Source organism: Cordyceps javanica, chromosome 7 (genome assembly GCF_051103115.1).
Source record: "Cordyceps javanica chromosome 7, complete sequence".
NCBI lineage: Eukaryota > Fungi > Ascomycota > Sordariomycetes > Hypocreales > Cordycipitaceae > Cordyceps > Cordyceps javanica.
This window is the reverse complement of record NC_139301.1, coordinates 1,584,585-1,601,183: the sequence shown is the minus strand read 5'-3', so window position 1 is coordinate 1,601,183 and position 16,599 is coordinate 1,584,585. Positions and strand designations below refer to the sequence as shown.

The 16,599-nt window shown below is 51.9% G+C and overlaps 1 protein-coding gene across 1 annotated transcript; it reads left to right on the top strand.

Moving 5' to 3' along the window:
- Positions 1 to 5,932: 5,932 nt before the first annotated feature.
- Positions 5,933 to 7,049, top strand: V2A60_010003 (bZIP transcription factor; the record flags this gene model as incomplete). The annotated part of the gene is made up of 3 exons (XM_083261264.1): positions 5,933 to 6,131; positions 6,260 to 6,831; positions 6,930 to 7,049. 3 exons carry the CDS (start codon positions 5,933 to 5,935, stop codon positions 7,047 to 7,049), a joined length of 891 nt encoding a protein of 296 aa, XP_083117390.1.
- Positions 7,050 to 16,599: the final 9,550 nt, after the last annotated feature.

Sequence of the window (16,599 nt, the reverse complement as noted above, 5' to 3'; positions counted from 1 at the left end):
AAGTCACAGAAACAACGGAGATGCATACACATGAGCATTATGCCATTGCGCATTGTGGTGCTTCGGCCCTCTACCGTTTGAGTCCATATGTTTGCTTGATACACATCAAAAGACCACATTTTCTCCGGGCCTGTCTGTACTTTGCCATGTCCGACAGCCTGACAAACCTCCACTTACCGCCAAAGGGGCCGGGGGGTGGACAGATACTCACTTACGGCGATCGACCTAGTGCACGCTGCCCCGTGGCCCCCATCATGTGCCGTTGCCCGAGCAGCTCAGCTCTTAAGTCCGCGACAGCCGGGGGTTCCAGTGTCAGCGAAGCTTTGATAGAAGATTACATGCACGCGGTAACACCTATAGCAGAAGAACAGCGATAGCATGAGAACCCCTAGAATCAACAAGAAAGACGCACGAGCTTCGGCACGCTACAGAACGACTTCCCTTCTTGACTGCGCGCGCGCGTAGATTTGAGTGCTACCCAAAGTAACGGATGCATGTAGGTGGGCAGACCAGCATCGACAATGTAACATGGTTGTCCGTCCTTCTCAATGGGCCAGAACAAGGTCAACTGAGCCGGACCTGGAGCAACCACCTACCTAGACATACATACACATACACAAACACGCACGCACGCACGCACGCACATGCAGGCCGTCCGTATCTGTGTGCGCGCGCGCCAGCTGAGTAAGACGCGCGGAGAATATTAGGCAACGAACCAAAACATGGAAGAACTCAAAAAAAAAAACCACCTTTGATGCCGGTATCCGGAAACCCGAAACGTGGGATTATGGGGAGGGAATAAGAGATGTCGCATATATGAGTACTGGTATGAACGAACGACTACTAAAGAGCACAGTAATCTCATAGATTGGAGTGTTGAAGGGCGGCGGAGGCTCCGCCGCCGACGGAGTGAAACCTAGTTTTGTGACAGGGCTACCAATGGCATTGGTGGGATGGACATGCGCACAGCATTATCACGAATTATAGTAATAATAATAATCAGGATGAATACTTGTTCAATTATCATCACCGTCCGTGTCCTTGGAAGCTAACAAGATCCGCGGGGGCGCAAAGCAAATCGGTGACCCAGAACTCGGGTCTGCGCTGCAACTACGGGCCTCGCACAGCCAAAAGCCCACCCCCCCTCCCCATAGTCAATGCGTGTGATGCTGGACCAGACAGTCAGTAGTGAGAGGATTCTGGTTATGGGCCAAAATGTACCACTGCATGTTTAGATGGAGAGAGTCCTGTTTTCTCTACGAGCGACCACATGACGACTCTGCGGGCGCTGGTCGTACGAGCCAGCCTCTTCCGTGGTTGTTGACCGAGCAGGGGTACGTATGTACTCTCGCACTGGCCATAAGGAAGTCCGAGATGCGAAAAAGGGCAGACCACATTACCTAGCTGAGTGCCTATCAGTAGGTGACTACATGGGCCCAACGGTGAAGCTGCAAAATGCAAGGTAAAAAGAGGGAGACGAGATACCCTCTCTTCCTTTGATGCTTTCCTGTTGCGGTAAACGATCATTTCTGGTTGGACGATTGAGCGAGAAGACTCGTTTACAGAAGCGACAAGGGCAGGGGCAAAAGAAATGACAATGTCGACTTTTTTTCCCCTTCATTTTTTGCTTATTGCGTACCTTCAATCCACATCTGGCAGCAACTTGATACACTGTTCAAGTATAAGTAGCTGCTGGACTGGAACGGCTCTAGCAATCCGGGAAGCAATGGGCAAATACGCCCTGGCGACAGGGTTGAGGAGACAGGGCAGGAATACGCCCTGTGGCGGCCATGACTCCACCTACTATGCCGGGGACCCCTCACGCAGCTGCCGGCCCCTCCCTTCTAGGCGGTGGCTGGTGGCACCGCCGCTCCTAATAGTGGGCAAAACAGAGAGAAAGAGGACGGAAAGGCGGCGGAGGAGATAACCCGGCTGTCGCTTTGTAATGAGGGCGACCAAAATAGAAGCGTACTGACAAAGCACAACGACAGTTTTGGGGGGGTTTTGCCCCCTCCTCCCGAAAAAAAAAAAAAAAAAAAAAGCTTGCTGCCCTACTGTGTCTGGTGTACTACTGGTAACAAAATCACTAGAACCACAACCTAAGTCCGGATAATAGCGACGACATATACAGATTTGGACGGCGTACTCGCTTCCTAGGTAGGTACTTATATGTGCGAACGTATAGTAGCTCCGTGCTCTCGGCGGCTTTCAAGGGCGGCGGAGCTGATTCTGCACAGCCAACGCGCCGCATTTAAGCTGAAGACGCCGTGCGTGCCGACAGGCTTCCTCGGTGACGGCTCGTTGTAACGCTATAAGCTTGCCTAGTACCTAGACACTTGCCATGAAAGTACTTTTAAGGTGCGATACTCGAGGTGGCATTGCAGTCGTCCCTCACGCAAGGGGCGCCCTGTTGTGCGTCCGGGCTGCCAGGCGTAAAGTTGAGCTTGTTCGCTGGGGCGGGGAGAACGACAGGGCGGACACCTCCAACCGTAGAAGGCGATGGGGAGACAGCCAGCCAGACAGCCAGCCAGCCATCCACACACATGCCCGCGCAGACACACGCATACACAAGCACACACACACAACCGCCTGCAGCTCATGCCGTGAAACCCATAATGCACGCCTCCCATGCGGCAGAACGTTCTAATTATTCCGTCCAAGTGACGCTTTGGAACTTCAAGACTCTTTGATGGGCTCTTGGCAATGTATCGACGGACCAAGTGCTGATGCTTTACAATCAAGCGGGATATGCGGAACGTTGGCGGACTTGGGGACCGACTTACATCCCACCAAACGAGGCACACACGGGCAATTCAGCATTAGACCACGCCTTTTCATAAGTCTAATTCCGAGACTGTAACGTAAGTACTAGAAATCAATCCCAGAGTATGCTCACGCTTTTTGTATTATTACTGGCACATTGATCAGGGGCCGGGGCCGAAAATTCAACAAAATAGGTCCATACATCATGTAAGTTAGGCATACAGAGCAACCAAGTGACCAGGTCGATTTTGGCCTCATCAGTTGTACAGAGGGTCGCGTCCTAGAGCGGGTCACCGGCAAATGACGGGGCCATGTGTAGCGTGTACATGATTAATCATGATAAACGAGTTTTTGTGTTCCAAATCTCATGATAATTGGGCTACCTTGCAAAGGAACATGAGAACAGCTGGTTTCTTTGCACCTACATGCAGCAGGCAATGGCGGCGGGTAGGGGGGTCACCCAATTTGGACCAGCCCTGCAGGGATGCGCCAACGCACCGCCCTGGCTGAAGATGGCCGGGTTCGTTCAACAACCTAAGTATTCTTGCATGACCTCCAAGAAAGCAATATATGCCAGGGCGTGAATGCTTTCGCCCCCTAGGGCCCCCCCATTCTTTCGGATTCTAGCAAATTGCTCTTGCTGCGCAATTTTCATCCATTTTCAGTATAGTATTTGTAATTTGCAAGGCTCAGCCTTGACCTTCGTTGATCCCTGGAAGTTTTGGAGTTTCTTCACCGTGGGGGTTTTTTTTCTCTACTCGCTTTACGGATAGTCACCCCACACAAGGTGTGAACAGAGGACGGGCCACGGACAAGAACCGATGCACTAAATTAAGAAGGGGTTTGAAAATAAAAGAGGCAGAAGGTACAAGGGGGTTTAAAACCTCTGTATTCATTTGGTAAAACCGGAATTCACAAGCCTGGACCGTTTTTGCGGACAGCGAGTGCCGGGTTAGCGGGTCTGTTCCTCCGTACCATGTGGGATGGCCTTGACAGCCCAAGTAATAAGGCCACTAGTAGAAATGAAAGAGGATCATCTATGGAATCGTTGTGACTGGCAACAAAAAGACTTTGGCATTTGCCCAAAGGGGGGTGATGGGTCGTTCATGGGAGTATGGATAGGCGGGCTTGTGCGGTAGAAAGAGAGAAGCCGATGCCAGCCAGCAAGCCACACGATGAAACTATTTGCTGGTTCGGGATGCAAGACCCGGCGAGGCGGCGTTCGACGGCGTCGGCGGCGTCGGCGGGGAGGGCGGAGGCGCCGTGGACCATTTGGAGGAGGGAGGGAGGCGCCAGGCAGCGATATTCGGACGGGGCGCCACCGAGCCGTTTAAGGTATACAATATGGACGATGGAGCAAGAGTCCAAATGTAAATCGAAGTTGGGGGTGGACAAAGGAAGAGAGTGATAGAAAATCCCCCCCCTTTTTTTTTCGTTTCTCTAAAAGCCACGAATTGAATTGACGAAGCCAAGTTGAGACCTATTTTTGTCGAGACATGGTCGAGGAGCTCGTACCAAGCAGATGGGAGGGAGACCGGGAGACTGGGAGGCGGAAACGGGATACCAGGGCAACCTGCGCTCAACCCTGGTTTCTGGATCAGTTTTCTTTCTTCTGTTTTCTTTGATTGTCATTGTATCTTTGCCACTTGGTTGTTATTAATTTGAGTTTTTTTCTTCTATGCATACAGCAGAAAATAAATCCGCCGATGAAACCCTCCGTTTGTATGGACGGCTGCATAGCATACATTTTGCGCGACATGTGCGGGATAGAGGCCAGACCAGTAAAGAAGGGGTGCAGAACTCGGTAGGAAGCCAGCTAGCAAGCAAAATGCAACATTGGCGTCTGTCAGTGACTGCAAATTGTGTGCCTGTGGACGAGTGCGTACTTACTCAGTTCTGGCGGATGATTGTGGGCTAACAATTCGACTTGCTTTCTCTCTCTGTCTCCGTCCCTCTCTGCCTTCGGTTTTCTTCCTTGCTGTATCTATCGGCAAAGGGGACTTGGAACAGGACGTTAGGGAGCCGCCAGGTGGAACCCTACGCGATCCAGCGCCTTTCCCTTTGTCGTAAACGTAAAGACTCCAGCGAGAACTGGGCAAGCAAAAGTTGAAAACTCCCCATACCCCCTGCAGAAAATATACCTCTGCCGTCCTCCAGCACAGTGAGAAAGAGGCCCAGCGACGGCGCGAGCGGGAAATGGGTGTGGTTTTAGGCGGACTCGCCCCCAGACAAGGGGGTGCGATTTACGCGGTGACAAAAATCCACGCCCCCCGATAGCCTGGTGGCAGTTTTATTCCATGTATTTGGACGGAGGTACCTCTGCCGGCCGGCCGGCCATCTTGCCCACCTCCCCCCCCCCACGCAGGCATTTCACCACCCGATTTCCATACAAACCATCGCCGTCCCGACCCCCCTGGCACTTTCTTTGGACCAAGTATCTTCCCTGGTCCACTTTTGGGCACTCGCTCTGATAGAATCCACCAACAGCATTTTTTCCTTCCTTTTCTTGCCCCAGCCCAGTTCCTGGGCACGCCGCACAATCTACACCCCTTTGTCGAGGGACCCCATCACCACATCACGTCCATCACCCGGCTTAGCGTCCACGGCAGGCAGTTTGTTCGTTTGGCCCACCTCCACCATTCGACACACCCTCAACCCCCCGGGGGTCTTGCGTCTTCTCTCTCGCCAAACCCCCTCCCTCCACCTAGTTCAAAGCAGCCTTGTCTCTTTCTTCCGCCGGCGAGGTGTATCTTTAAAGTCTCTCTTCCTTCTAGTATGTCTTACTGGGGGGGGCGTGGTCCTGGCACCGAATTGCCATGTGTGGTGGAGGCACTTCATATCTGTCCCAGCCTGGGGGCACCACCATGCTTCTCTAGACCACATTGTCCACGAGATATTTAAATGTATGCCTTCTCCCACATGGCTTGGAGGATCTCGCCCTACCATCTCTATCAATCTCAACACTCAAGCGATTTCGCGATCTTTTCTACTTTGCCAAGAAGAAACTTATAAAGACAACAGTCTTTCCCATCTCTTCAACTCGTTTTTACTCTTGGTCACACACTCTTCTGCCAAAGTACTACAGCTCTTAGCTTTCCAGCTCTCCAGCTCTTCAGCTTTCCAGCTCCCGCTCTCTCCTTCTCACACACCCACTTCACACATACACAACATGTCTGTCTACGCTGCCATGCCTCAACAACAAGCGTACATGTACGCTGTGCCCCAGCAGGCCGCTCCCAGACAATATTCTACCCACGGTACCAGCAGCGCCTTTAGCTCCTCTGCTCTCCCAGACGAGGACTGGACCAAGATCTCCGACTTGGCTGAGCGCCGCAGAATCCAGAACCGCATTGCTCAGCGCAACTACCGTACGTGCCATCGCACCCACAAGCACCATCACCACTGCCCAACAGTTCCGACTTGGCCCGCCTGGCAATTGCCCCGCGCGCGTCACGGTGAAAAAAAACCCAGCATCACCACTAACATTCTTTCACAGGCAAGAAGCTCAAGCGCCGCCTGGAAGACCTCGAGCGCCGCGCTGGCTCCTCCGACGACGGCGAGACCGACAAGAACTCAGTCACCAGCCCCTCGAGTACCTCGAGCACCTCCAACAAGGTCACCAAGCGGACCTCGACCAGCAAGTCTCCCAAGGTCGCCAAGGCCACCACAACCGCCGCCATCTCCATCCCCACCAAACCCGTCCACCAGTACTCGCCCTCACTCGATGGCTCTGACGACTTCGTCTTTGCTGGTTCCTTTGACGACCGCGAGCGTGGTCCTTCGCCGCCCATGTTCTCCTCCTACACTCCCTACCCCTCGGATGACCTGCTTCTCCAGCCCTATGGAGCTACGCAGCCGTACCCGACCATCAGCGCGGGCGAGCCCTATTCTACCAGCTACATGACCTCGTCTCTCCCTGGTGTCATGCCTGCAGCCACCCACTTCACCGACCCCTTCAAGCGCGAGAGCTTCTCCGGTGACGACGGCCTCGGCAGCTATTTCAACTACTCGTTTGGTCCCTCTGCCTTGGACATGAGCCACTACGGTGCTTCTCCCAACGCTCCCAACGTGAGTTTGCCGAGACAGCAACCCATCTTCCCTTGAGGAAAGACGCGGGCTCTGCTACACCCCAGCAATCGCCACACAATATACTGACCGGAGCTCAGACGCCTCCTCTGTCACACTCATTTGAGTCTGCGGCCTGCTCTGAGACTGGCTTCGACTACCCGACCACACCGCTTTCCATGCCTGGTTCGCCTGGCATGATGGGTCCTCTCACTCAGTAAATGAGCATCTCTCCTCCCTGACGAGGATGTACAGTTTTACTCGCTAAGGGGAGGACCACCCAATAAGGGCAACTGTCCATATTCCTGCTTCCGCCTCCGTTCTCTACTCCGTTTACGAACCTACTCTCAAATTCCTCCACTTTCGACATCTGCCAGAGGCGGACAGCAGACGAAAACAGCCTTTATTGGCCCTCACGCGAAGCAAGACGGGGTTGGGGTTTAAAAAGACATTGGATACACTTGGCGTTATCGGTAGAAGCAAGTCGCTGGGAACTGACTTGACGGTTTTGATATCTATTTTTTTTCAACATCTTTTACACGAATATCTGGCATGGCGAGTCTTTTTATGGGTTTCTGCGACGAGAACATATATGCTTTGGATTACATATTTATATTCTTTGGATGTGCGAAGCCATTCTTTTGTTGTACTTTATGGATCTCGAATGCTGATCTATTCTCTCCGTTTTCTCAATTTCGTGTTTTTTTTTCTACTGCTTGGAGCGACTCTGTTTCCTGGCACACAGTTTAGATAAGCTAGCGGTTTCTTTTTTAGACAATTGCACCATGATGACAGCTTTATCTCTTCTTCCCTTCTCTGTGCGAGGACTTCAATGCTGGTGACGTGTGTACTGTGGTAGGTAGAAAGGTGGTGGTGTCGTTTGCCAAGAACAGCATAGTCCGAGATGGCGGTGCCGAGAATGCCTGATCGGCAAGGTGCTACGGGGGGGGGATAGGGATGGGTGAGTGGGGAGGGTCACAGAGACAGGGTCGCGCGCGCGGTGACGAGGGCGAGAGAGAGACAGGATCAGCGTTGCGCGCGAGCCCGCCTTGGGCTGAGAGGTCCCGCTGCTTTCTGTAAATAGTATGTTTGGGCGAGACCGAGAGACAGGAACAGAGGCAGAGAGAGACAGAGAGTACCGACTGATGTGAACTGGCCAATGGTGGGCCGTCTCCCACCACACACCCACCACACACCTCCCAACTATAGGACGGAACAGGTGGGCAAGCTGAACGAGCAACAAGCAAACGTGAGCTTAAGCGGTGGCCTATGGCGGCTTAAAAGGCTCAAGAAAAGAAACCGAGGTCGATTTGCCTTGCGAGGGACAGAGAGGCTGCGCATCACTTTTGCTGCTGTTGTCTTTGTGTTTCATCTGCGACTTGTTTCCCTCTTTTTTGGCCAGGTCTTGTTTGGAATACGTAGTGGGACGGGCGCGCCAAGTTGATTTGAATCATGCCACCCATCGCCCCCCCTTTGGCGGCGTCCGTTGGCGCTCCTCTCCCCGTCCCTAGGGGCAATGAGATAGATAGGTGAAGAATTGAACGGCCTGCGCCAAGCCCCAGGCGGGAAAGAGAGAGAGCGCACGGTAAAGGCTAGGGACTCGCACCGAGCGAAATTGGAATAACGCGAATGAGGCTGTGAAGAGAACACGAGACCACAACATGGGCACGAGAACGCGGCACAGAGGTGTGAGGGTATCTCTTTCTCTCTCTCCGCCTCTTGCCTCTCTGTGTGTATGGACCACCACGAGACCATGCCTGATGAAGAAGTGAACTGCAAAAAAGGGACGTGGAATGTGACTGACAATTGAAGTATACTCTTGTTTTCTTTTTCCATCGTGTTGCTGCCGTTTGGACTATCCTATCACGGAATAGGGTCACCACGTGCAGCTAGGAAGGGGCCAGCTGAGGCTGCACTTTGGGGATGTTGATACAAGACACTCGTGGTTTATCAACCCTATGCACTTGGCCAGTGAAGATTTTTCCCGCCACAAATCTGGGTTAGTGGTAGGAGAGTTTGAGAAGTTTCTCAAAAGGCCAAGAAAACTACGAGAATTCAATCTCCTCCAACAAACGCCCAGATGGACAGCATACGTTCCAAGTCAACCCGTTAAGAACGACAGCCTCACAGCTTAGTGGCGACATCTCGTCCCTTCCTACCCTCCTCCAAAAGTTAAAGAAAGTTCCGAGACCCCTGCTCCCAACAGTGTTGCATTGGCTCGTTTGTACAATGTCAAGGTGTTGAAATCACACCATTAGCTTTGCTTCTTCCCCCCCCTTTTTTTTTATCTATTTTGTGCACATTCGTTTCCGGGAGTCCTCAGACGAGGCGAAGTACACACAGACACAGACACAGATACACAACCATGGAAACCTCAGCTAGGCTTCGAGGTAGCGCTGCGACGATCCAAAAGTGGTGAGTGGTAGACAGTGGCGGAGATAGGAAAACTGGGGGCAGTAGCTGATGATGATGAGAAGGTCTGTCCGCAAACGAAAACAAACTCTATCGAATAAGTGCTACAAGGAAAAAGAGGATAGGTCACAGTTGGCCTGGGGGTCCGATTGATTGTTGTCTGTTGCTTATCTGCTAGTATCAGTGGTGAGTCTGACGGAAAGATTTCTGACCGATGAAGGGAAGTGGCATAAGAAGCTTCATCATTAATCAGGGGAGCAATTGTACCTCTCTGCCTTTGCTTCGCGCACTCTTTTTTTCCCCCTCAAATTGTCTATTTCAGCACACATAAAAGCTGCCTGTCCAGCCGGATCCCACGGTCATTATCCCTGTCTGGGTTCCCTGATCCTTCCCGAATCAAAAACTACATAGTTACCTAGTCCTAGTGTGGTAACTCGTTAGGAACGGCGTGATCGGCAAACATGGGCGGCCGACTGAGACGGTGGCTAGTAGGCGAGGCTGGCAACCACTCCAAACCTCCCTTCACTAGGAATTAGAATGCGAGTGTCCAATCAGGCTCCGACGTGCTCAATAATTTGTGCCCGCTAAACAAGGCGCTCGGTATTGAGACGAGCCACAGCTGGGACAAGAGCCTCAAGGCGACAAGCAGAGAATACAATGCGACGCTGGGTTGTTGCGAAAGCGGAGAAACATGCGCACAGTCGCTCTTTGGCCGTAGTGTGAGAGCTTGTTTTACATTTTTATTCATTTTCTTATTTATTCACCCGGTCACTTTATCTCGGCTCGCTTCTCGCTCGCACAATACGGACATACGGGAACCCGTGCCAAGATGCGAGCTGAGCAGCATACCCATCTTGCATTGACATATCTGCCAAACATGGCTTCCCAATTTTCTTGGTGTAGGAGAGGCCATCGTAAGAGATGGGGCTGGGGGTGTATGCAGAGATGCAGATTTTTGAACAGCTCGGACAATCTAACGATGGCGGTTTGACTCTTTTGTCAAGCCTCCGAGGTGAAGAGAAAAATAATATGAAAATATCCGGCAAATGGATGAATGCGGTATAGATGGACAATGGGCGGGATACAAGCCCATGGGCCAATTACGCAGGATGATGCATCCCTTGCGTCAGAGCCATTATGCTTCCAAAACAAAAAAGGATTTTTTGGTGCAAATGATGGCTGATAACAATATAGTTCGTGGCTGCCTTCTGCTGGCGCTGGTCGATGGCTGGGGCCCTGGGATGCATTGAAGAACAAAAAAAAAAAAAGACGCCACGCCGGCGGATAGATTTGGGTTGGGCAAGTACGTCATTGTCCATACCATGGCTTGAACGTGAACAAGCGTTCGTTTGCCGAGGAATACGCACTATACGGTGATGAATCTAAGTTGTCGCGGAGAGTGGCAGGAAGAAATGGATTTCAGGCGTTCAAGGGGCAGCTGCCACGAGCACGCCATTCCGCACCATGACTTTGCTCGCTTATAAGATCAGGCATAATGCAAGAGAGAGAGAAGCTCTCGAACCACGACCCCGCCAAAAAAAAAGGTCGTTCAAGCATGATTCCGCGCGGATTCTATCACCGTACCGAGCCTACTGCCAACGGCGGCTTCCCTAAACAGCGAGGCCAGGCCAGGTTCCACTGGTAAGTTTGCATGTGAAGGTTCGTAGCATAGGGCCTCGGAAGCTCTTTTCCTTTTCTAAAAAGGAGGTTTATCGTTCTTTGGTCTTTGGTTCGCTTCCATACTCTGTGACCTAGGGAGAAAAAATCTGGCCGCATATAGAGGGTAACAGTACTCCGTACGGCCATTGTTGTTCTCCCGGAACCGGGTGGCGGAGAAGGGCGGGCAGGGAACCGACAGCATATGGACACATTTAGGGTATCGCAACAGAGTCTTGCCTATATCGTAACATGACTATGAAAACTGCAAATTCATTTTAAAAAAGCATGCGAGTCAAAGGAAGGGGGCAAGTAAATTTGCAAGAACAGATTATTCTACAGAGCAGTCTCATGCTAGTACTCTAACCACCGGGTGAAGCCTCGGCGGGGCGTGAAACAAAACCACCGCCGCCACCATCAGTAGGATGAGGAGGATGGGACAAAACGGCTTTCCCTTCCAATGTTATCCGTCTGGGCCATCCCTCAAAACCTCGCGGGAACTTTTGTTATCGAGGTTCAGTAAAATTCTGTGCCGTCTTTGAGAGAATACAACACCCACAGCCACTAGGCGGCGGGAGGCACATACCACCGCCACCCACAGCTTCACTCAGCTCGCTCAGCACTCCTCTTTGGACGACTTTCTAGCCACTTCAGAGTTGAACTAGTTCAATTCCATTCCTTTCTACAGCCTCTACTAAGTACATACGTTTCATTTAAACTATTTTACTTGACAGGCGGGGTTACCACAATAGGAGTAAAATCTGGCTTCGAGAAAAAGAGCGACTACTTCGTACAAAGCCCGTCATTGCTGATGAGCCTGTGCTAGTAGTAGGTACTACTCAGTAGTAGTCGGGGTGAATCCTTTCTGCCTAGGCAACAAACCCGTTCTCTTCTTGCTGCCCCCCCCCCCCCCCTCCCCTGCAAGTAATAGCGACTGGCAGACTGGCAAACTGGCAGACCGGGGTGACGATGACGATGAGCCAAGGAACCCGGGCGTATCGCCCCCTCCTTCCTGGTACCCCAGTAGCCCAGGAACCAGGGCAAGGCTCGAGATGCTTGAATGCAGCTACCGACACGCATACGTAGCTCCTTTGGTAGCCCAGAAAAGCAGGACTAAATTGTCATTTTTCTAGAGTCGAAGCTATTTGCTTGTACTCTATAATTTTGCTCCTGTGCCGTCCTGCCCCAGTCTTCGCAAAAACCCTACATGTACTCTATATGTAGCGTCCAGCCGCCAGCCCACTTCGTAACGGGGAGTGGAGGGGAGGAGAGAGGAGAGGAGTAGGGAGAGGAGGCGGAGGGGCTGTAACTTGGCTCGGCTTGCTTTTGTTTGCCTCCGATTGATGCCGGGAATCAAACATCATATCTCGGGGGCCAGCTTGAAAGCGCCGCCGCCGCCGTGGGCTGGGCTGGGCTAGGCTGCCTGGTTGGCTGGCTGGCGTTTTTTTTTTTTTTGACTGTCAATGGCAGACACACGCCCCCTCCTCCTTCTTGGCTTCTCTTCGTCACTCAGGCGTTCAATTTGAGGGCTGAAGTGGGAAGAGAAAAAAGAAAAGAAAATCACGAGCCGATTCAGTTCTCACTGGTTCCGCCATGGATCGCGCCGCCGAGATTTCTCGCCTGGCCTTTGTCGTCTTACCGCCTTGTTTGAGCGTAACGGTAGAACCCAGGCACACGCCAAAATCGTGCAAAAGAGCCTCAAGTACTGGATGGTCAACACCAGGATAACTAATCTACTAACCAGACTGGTGATATGAGGAGGACTGGCGGTGGACCTGTTCATTCTGCATTTTGGCCCTTCGACAAGCCCCCAACTCTGGGTATCGCAGCTGCCAACTCTGCATGGCTCCCACCCCCCGTCGCAATTTACAACTAAAAACACAACTAGCACCGGCAATGCACGACGAGAAAGGCACCAGAGAGGAGGGGGCGTGTGCATGCTTCTGCCGAAGAAAAGAAGAGGGATCCTTGGTCCCAACTTGCCCTGTTTGCCTTGCTCGTGGCCAGCTTCTTCTTCTTGGGGGCTGAAGGAACACTTAGACTCGGCTTTCGCGCGTTTGTGGCTGCAAGAAAAAGCGCCATTTGTGCATGCCGCTCTCGTTCTTTCTTCTTTCCCTTTACCCCCGAAGCCACCAAAGACGATGGCGCCGCCTTGCCTGCTACGTTGTATAAGTATAGTAAATGGACCGCACACGCCCCCCTTGGCCGGCGCGTTTTTTGACACACATGATCTGTTTTGACGCCCCTTGGTAATAGACGGGGAGCCCACACGGATGCAGTGTATCCTGGGCCGCCTGCAGCCCAGTATTCATGGGGCGTGTGTATGTGAGTGTGTGTGTGTGCCGCCACGCATTTTGGTCGAAAGTAGTGCCTCGAAAGAGCCAGGAAGGGGAGGAGGAGGAGGGGGGGAGAATTTGCAACAAATTCGCACACAATTGTTACAGCATGGCTTGCAGTAGCGACCTCGCGCGTGCGGTCCTCGGGAGGCATTTTGGCCCAGCACTTGGAGGCCGAGCACTCCAGTCTTTTTTAGTAATAGGGTGTGTAAGCTATCTCTGCGCTGGCACTTGAGGAAAGGAACGAATTTCGCTCGGGGGAGTTCGGCGTCTCAAAGGAAAAAAAAATTACAGGCCTAGCTTTAGTTATTTGGCGAAAGTGCAGCAGATACTCAGTAACGATACGTCGCAAAAACCCAGTCGGCTGCAGCCGGGTTTCGGGCGAACCTTGATGTGAAGAGAAAGAAGGACAAGAAAAAAGCTTGGCCGAAATTACAGTTCTCACCTTCCGGGGACCCGCGCCAAGATCCTTGTCACGAGAGGTCCTCAGCCCTTCCCCCTTCATCTTACCAGGCAGATGGGCATCGGTTGTTTTTAATTTGTCACTTGACAAAGGAGTTGATGCCTTCCGAGAAAGGCCAAGAAGAATATACTGTAGCAGAGCTTAGGCCTCAGCCCATTTGTTTCCTCCTTGCGCATCTTTTTTGGGGGGGAGATCTGATGGGACCTAATTTCGGGATGCCGAGCCATGCAACGCAGGGGCCAGGGTCTCGCAAGGATGCCAGTTGCCCACGTCCAGCCTTAGAGCTCCGGCGAGAGATGTTGTTGCTTGCATTGAGGGTGGCGGCTTTGTTTATCATGGCAGAATAGCCATCTAATTTTCCGTTTTTTGTCCTTTTCTCCGCGGCAGAACTTGAATGACATTAGGTCTTTCTTTGCTTTTTCACAAATGTAATTCGAGAAGAAAAAAACAACTGATCAGAGACAGACGGTAGGATAATGCTTCAAGAAATGGTGTATCGAGTATCACCTTGCCGGCCACAATACTAGGATGGCGGGCGGCCGAAAGATGAGCTGCACACGGCCGAGTCGGACCACGGCCGAATCTCAAGTCCGAACCAGACCAGGATTTTGTAGTTACAAATTACAGATTACAGATGGTTTGCGTTGTGACTAACAAGAGTGGATGTTGCAAGGGCGTTCCAGTTAACTACTGAAGTAGTTATTCCCAATCAGTATTAAATCCAAGTACCAAGTACTTCGAGGCCGTCGAGTGTGTCGAACTGCAGAGCACAACGACAGGGGTCTCCGGCAAGGGATACCGCAACTTCCTCAACGGGCATGATTCGGTAACGGAATGTGGCGTGGTTTTGACGCCCCCCCGACGATGCCGGCAGAACTCCTTGTCCTACTACCTGTTGGGCGTCTGCCTGGTGCGTCTGCCTGCAACAAGTGCCAGCGGATACTGATACCTTGTTGGCGTTGGACAACTGCGAGCAACTGCGAGCAACTGCGAGGAAGAGAAAAGTGGTCTCTCCTCACCCAATACCGGGTCGACCTGCTCAAATTGTACTTTTGGTCTTTTGTCCGGGAAATTTGCCCAGTGGAGAGGTTCCCGAGAACAAGGCACATGATTTACTCCGTACTATTAAATTCTATTATTCCATTTCCCGACGATTTGCACAGTCCCCAAGCTATGAAGAGGGAATGTGCCTAATGCTTCTTCTCGGCTATCGCTGAAGCTTCTCACTGGCTCTTGGTGCAGGCGTCTCGCCAAAGATCCCCATCTGACTCGATAGCAAGGGGAAAAGGGCAACAAGCAGAGACCCTTAAGGTTGCGCGGTGTGGCGTTCGATGATAATGCCGGCCGGGGGGCTGGTTAGAAGGCAAAAGTTAAAAACTCATGTTACAGAGATGGGCTGCGGCGCTCAGGAGAATCTTGGGAAACACACCAAGGAACCACGGAAGAGCGGCATTTTTTTTTTTTTGGCTTGTCGCCATTCCCAAATATGGATACCTTGCCCGCGCGGGTCGTATTCATGCCCGATTTCGCGATTGGCCTAGCTTTTGGCGTATTAGTAAATGCTGAAATCTGGTGTCCATATCTACCTGAGAGGCGTGGGACAATCGGGGTTGGTTGATTAAGCTCTCGTCTGCGCTGAATTGTATGTCCGCGTGTTGTGTGAAGAGGTGTGCACAATGCAGGGCTGCCGACGAGTCTAGATTGTAGAGAGCCCAGGTGCTAAATTATTTGAATCCAAATAACTCTTTTTCCCGCGAATCCTCTCAAAGCACACACCGAACGAACGGACTACATCTCCGGCTCGCTCGCACGTGGTTGCACATCTCCCGGCCGCCCCGGCATCTGCTGCAGATCACCAGTGCCGGCCGAGATCCCCCAGTTGGTTTTTCCCTTCCACACGACTGTGAATGCGAGCAGCAGGAAAAGGCTAGGTTTAATTATTATTATTATTCATGCACTTCCTGGACTCTAGCCAACGAAAAAACCAGACATGGTAGGTAATGGCCGTCGACGCCTTTGATAGCATCGCCTCGCCGCACGTGGTGCGCTATCGCGACTGACTGGCACTACCTGCATGATGAGCACGCTTGCAGGCGATTTGTCATTGCTCGCCACGCCAGGTTGGCATGGATCTGGCGAATGGTAAGAGGCTAGTATATGCAAACTCAAGTGCTGAAGAAAATCCATGATGTGAAACTTTTCAGCGAATTCTATGCACATCTACTACAACACTGTTACCAAGATTCAAGCTACCTAACTGCCACTATGTAGTCTATATACTCTCCGCCTTTCATTGCTTTCCGCTAAATTACGATATTTTGAACAAGCATGGATGAAACCCTCAACGTTTTGGAGCATTAATCTTATTATTCCCGTGCGTACTAATGCTGCGCCCGCTTCACGCTGATGTTGTCTGCCTGGCGTACTTGGGGGGGTATCCCGTGTGACACTGTGATAGTTAAGTCATGTCTAACAAGATTCTGGTACATTGCAACGCCTCTGGAACTGGCTTGCAAAATATAATACGAAGATGCAGGCATGATAGACGCCATGGAGACGACAGAAATCACCCCCTTCACCCCCTCCCTTCTCCAGAGTCGCACCGGACCTCGACGCAAAGGCCGAAGACGCGACGTAGGAATTTTGGCCCCTCGCTCCTGGCGCCTGCCTCACTCTAAACTGTATGCACACTAGTTTTAACGACAGTCCCAAGTACACAAAAAATGCCACTGACCAGCCCCGGCGGTGACAGATCAGGGGACTTGGCAACAAGGGGTTCGGGGGCGGTAAAGAGAGGCCGGACGAAGGAAGAAAAATAAGAGGGCTGCAGAAAGAAGGGTTTGCACCGCACTATGCTATGTCCGGCCGAATCAGTTTGAGGAGAGAGGGTAGCCTGTTTCTAGA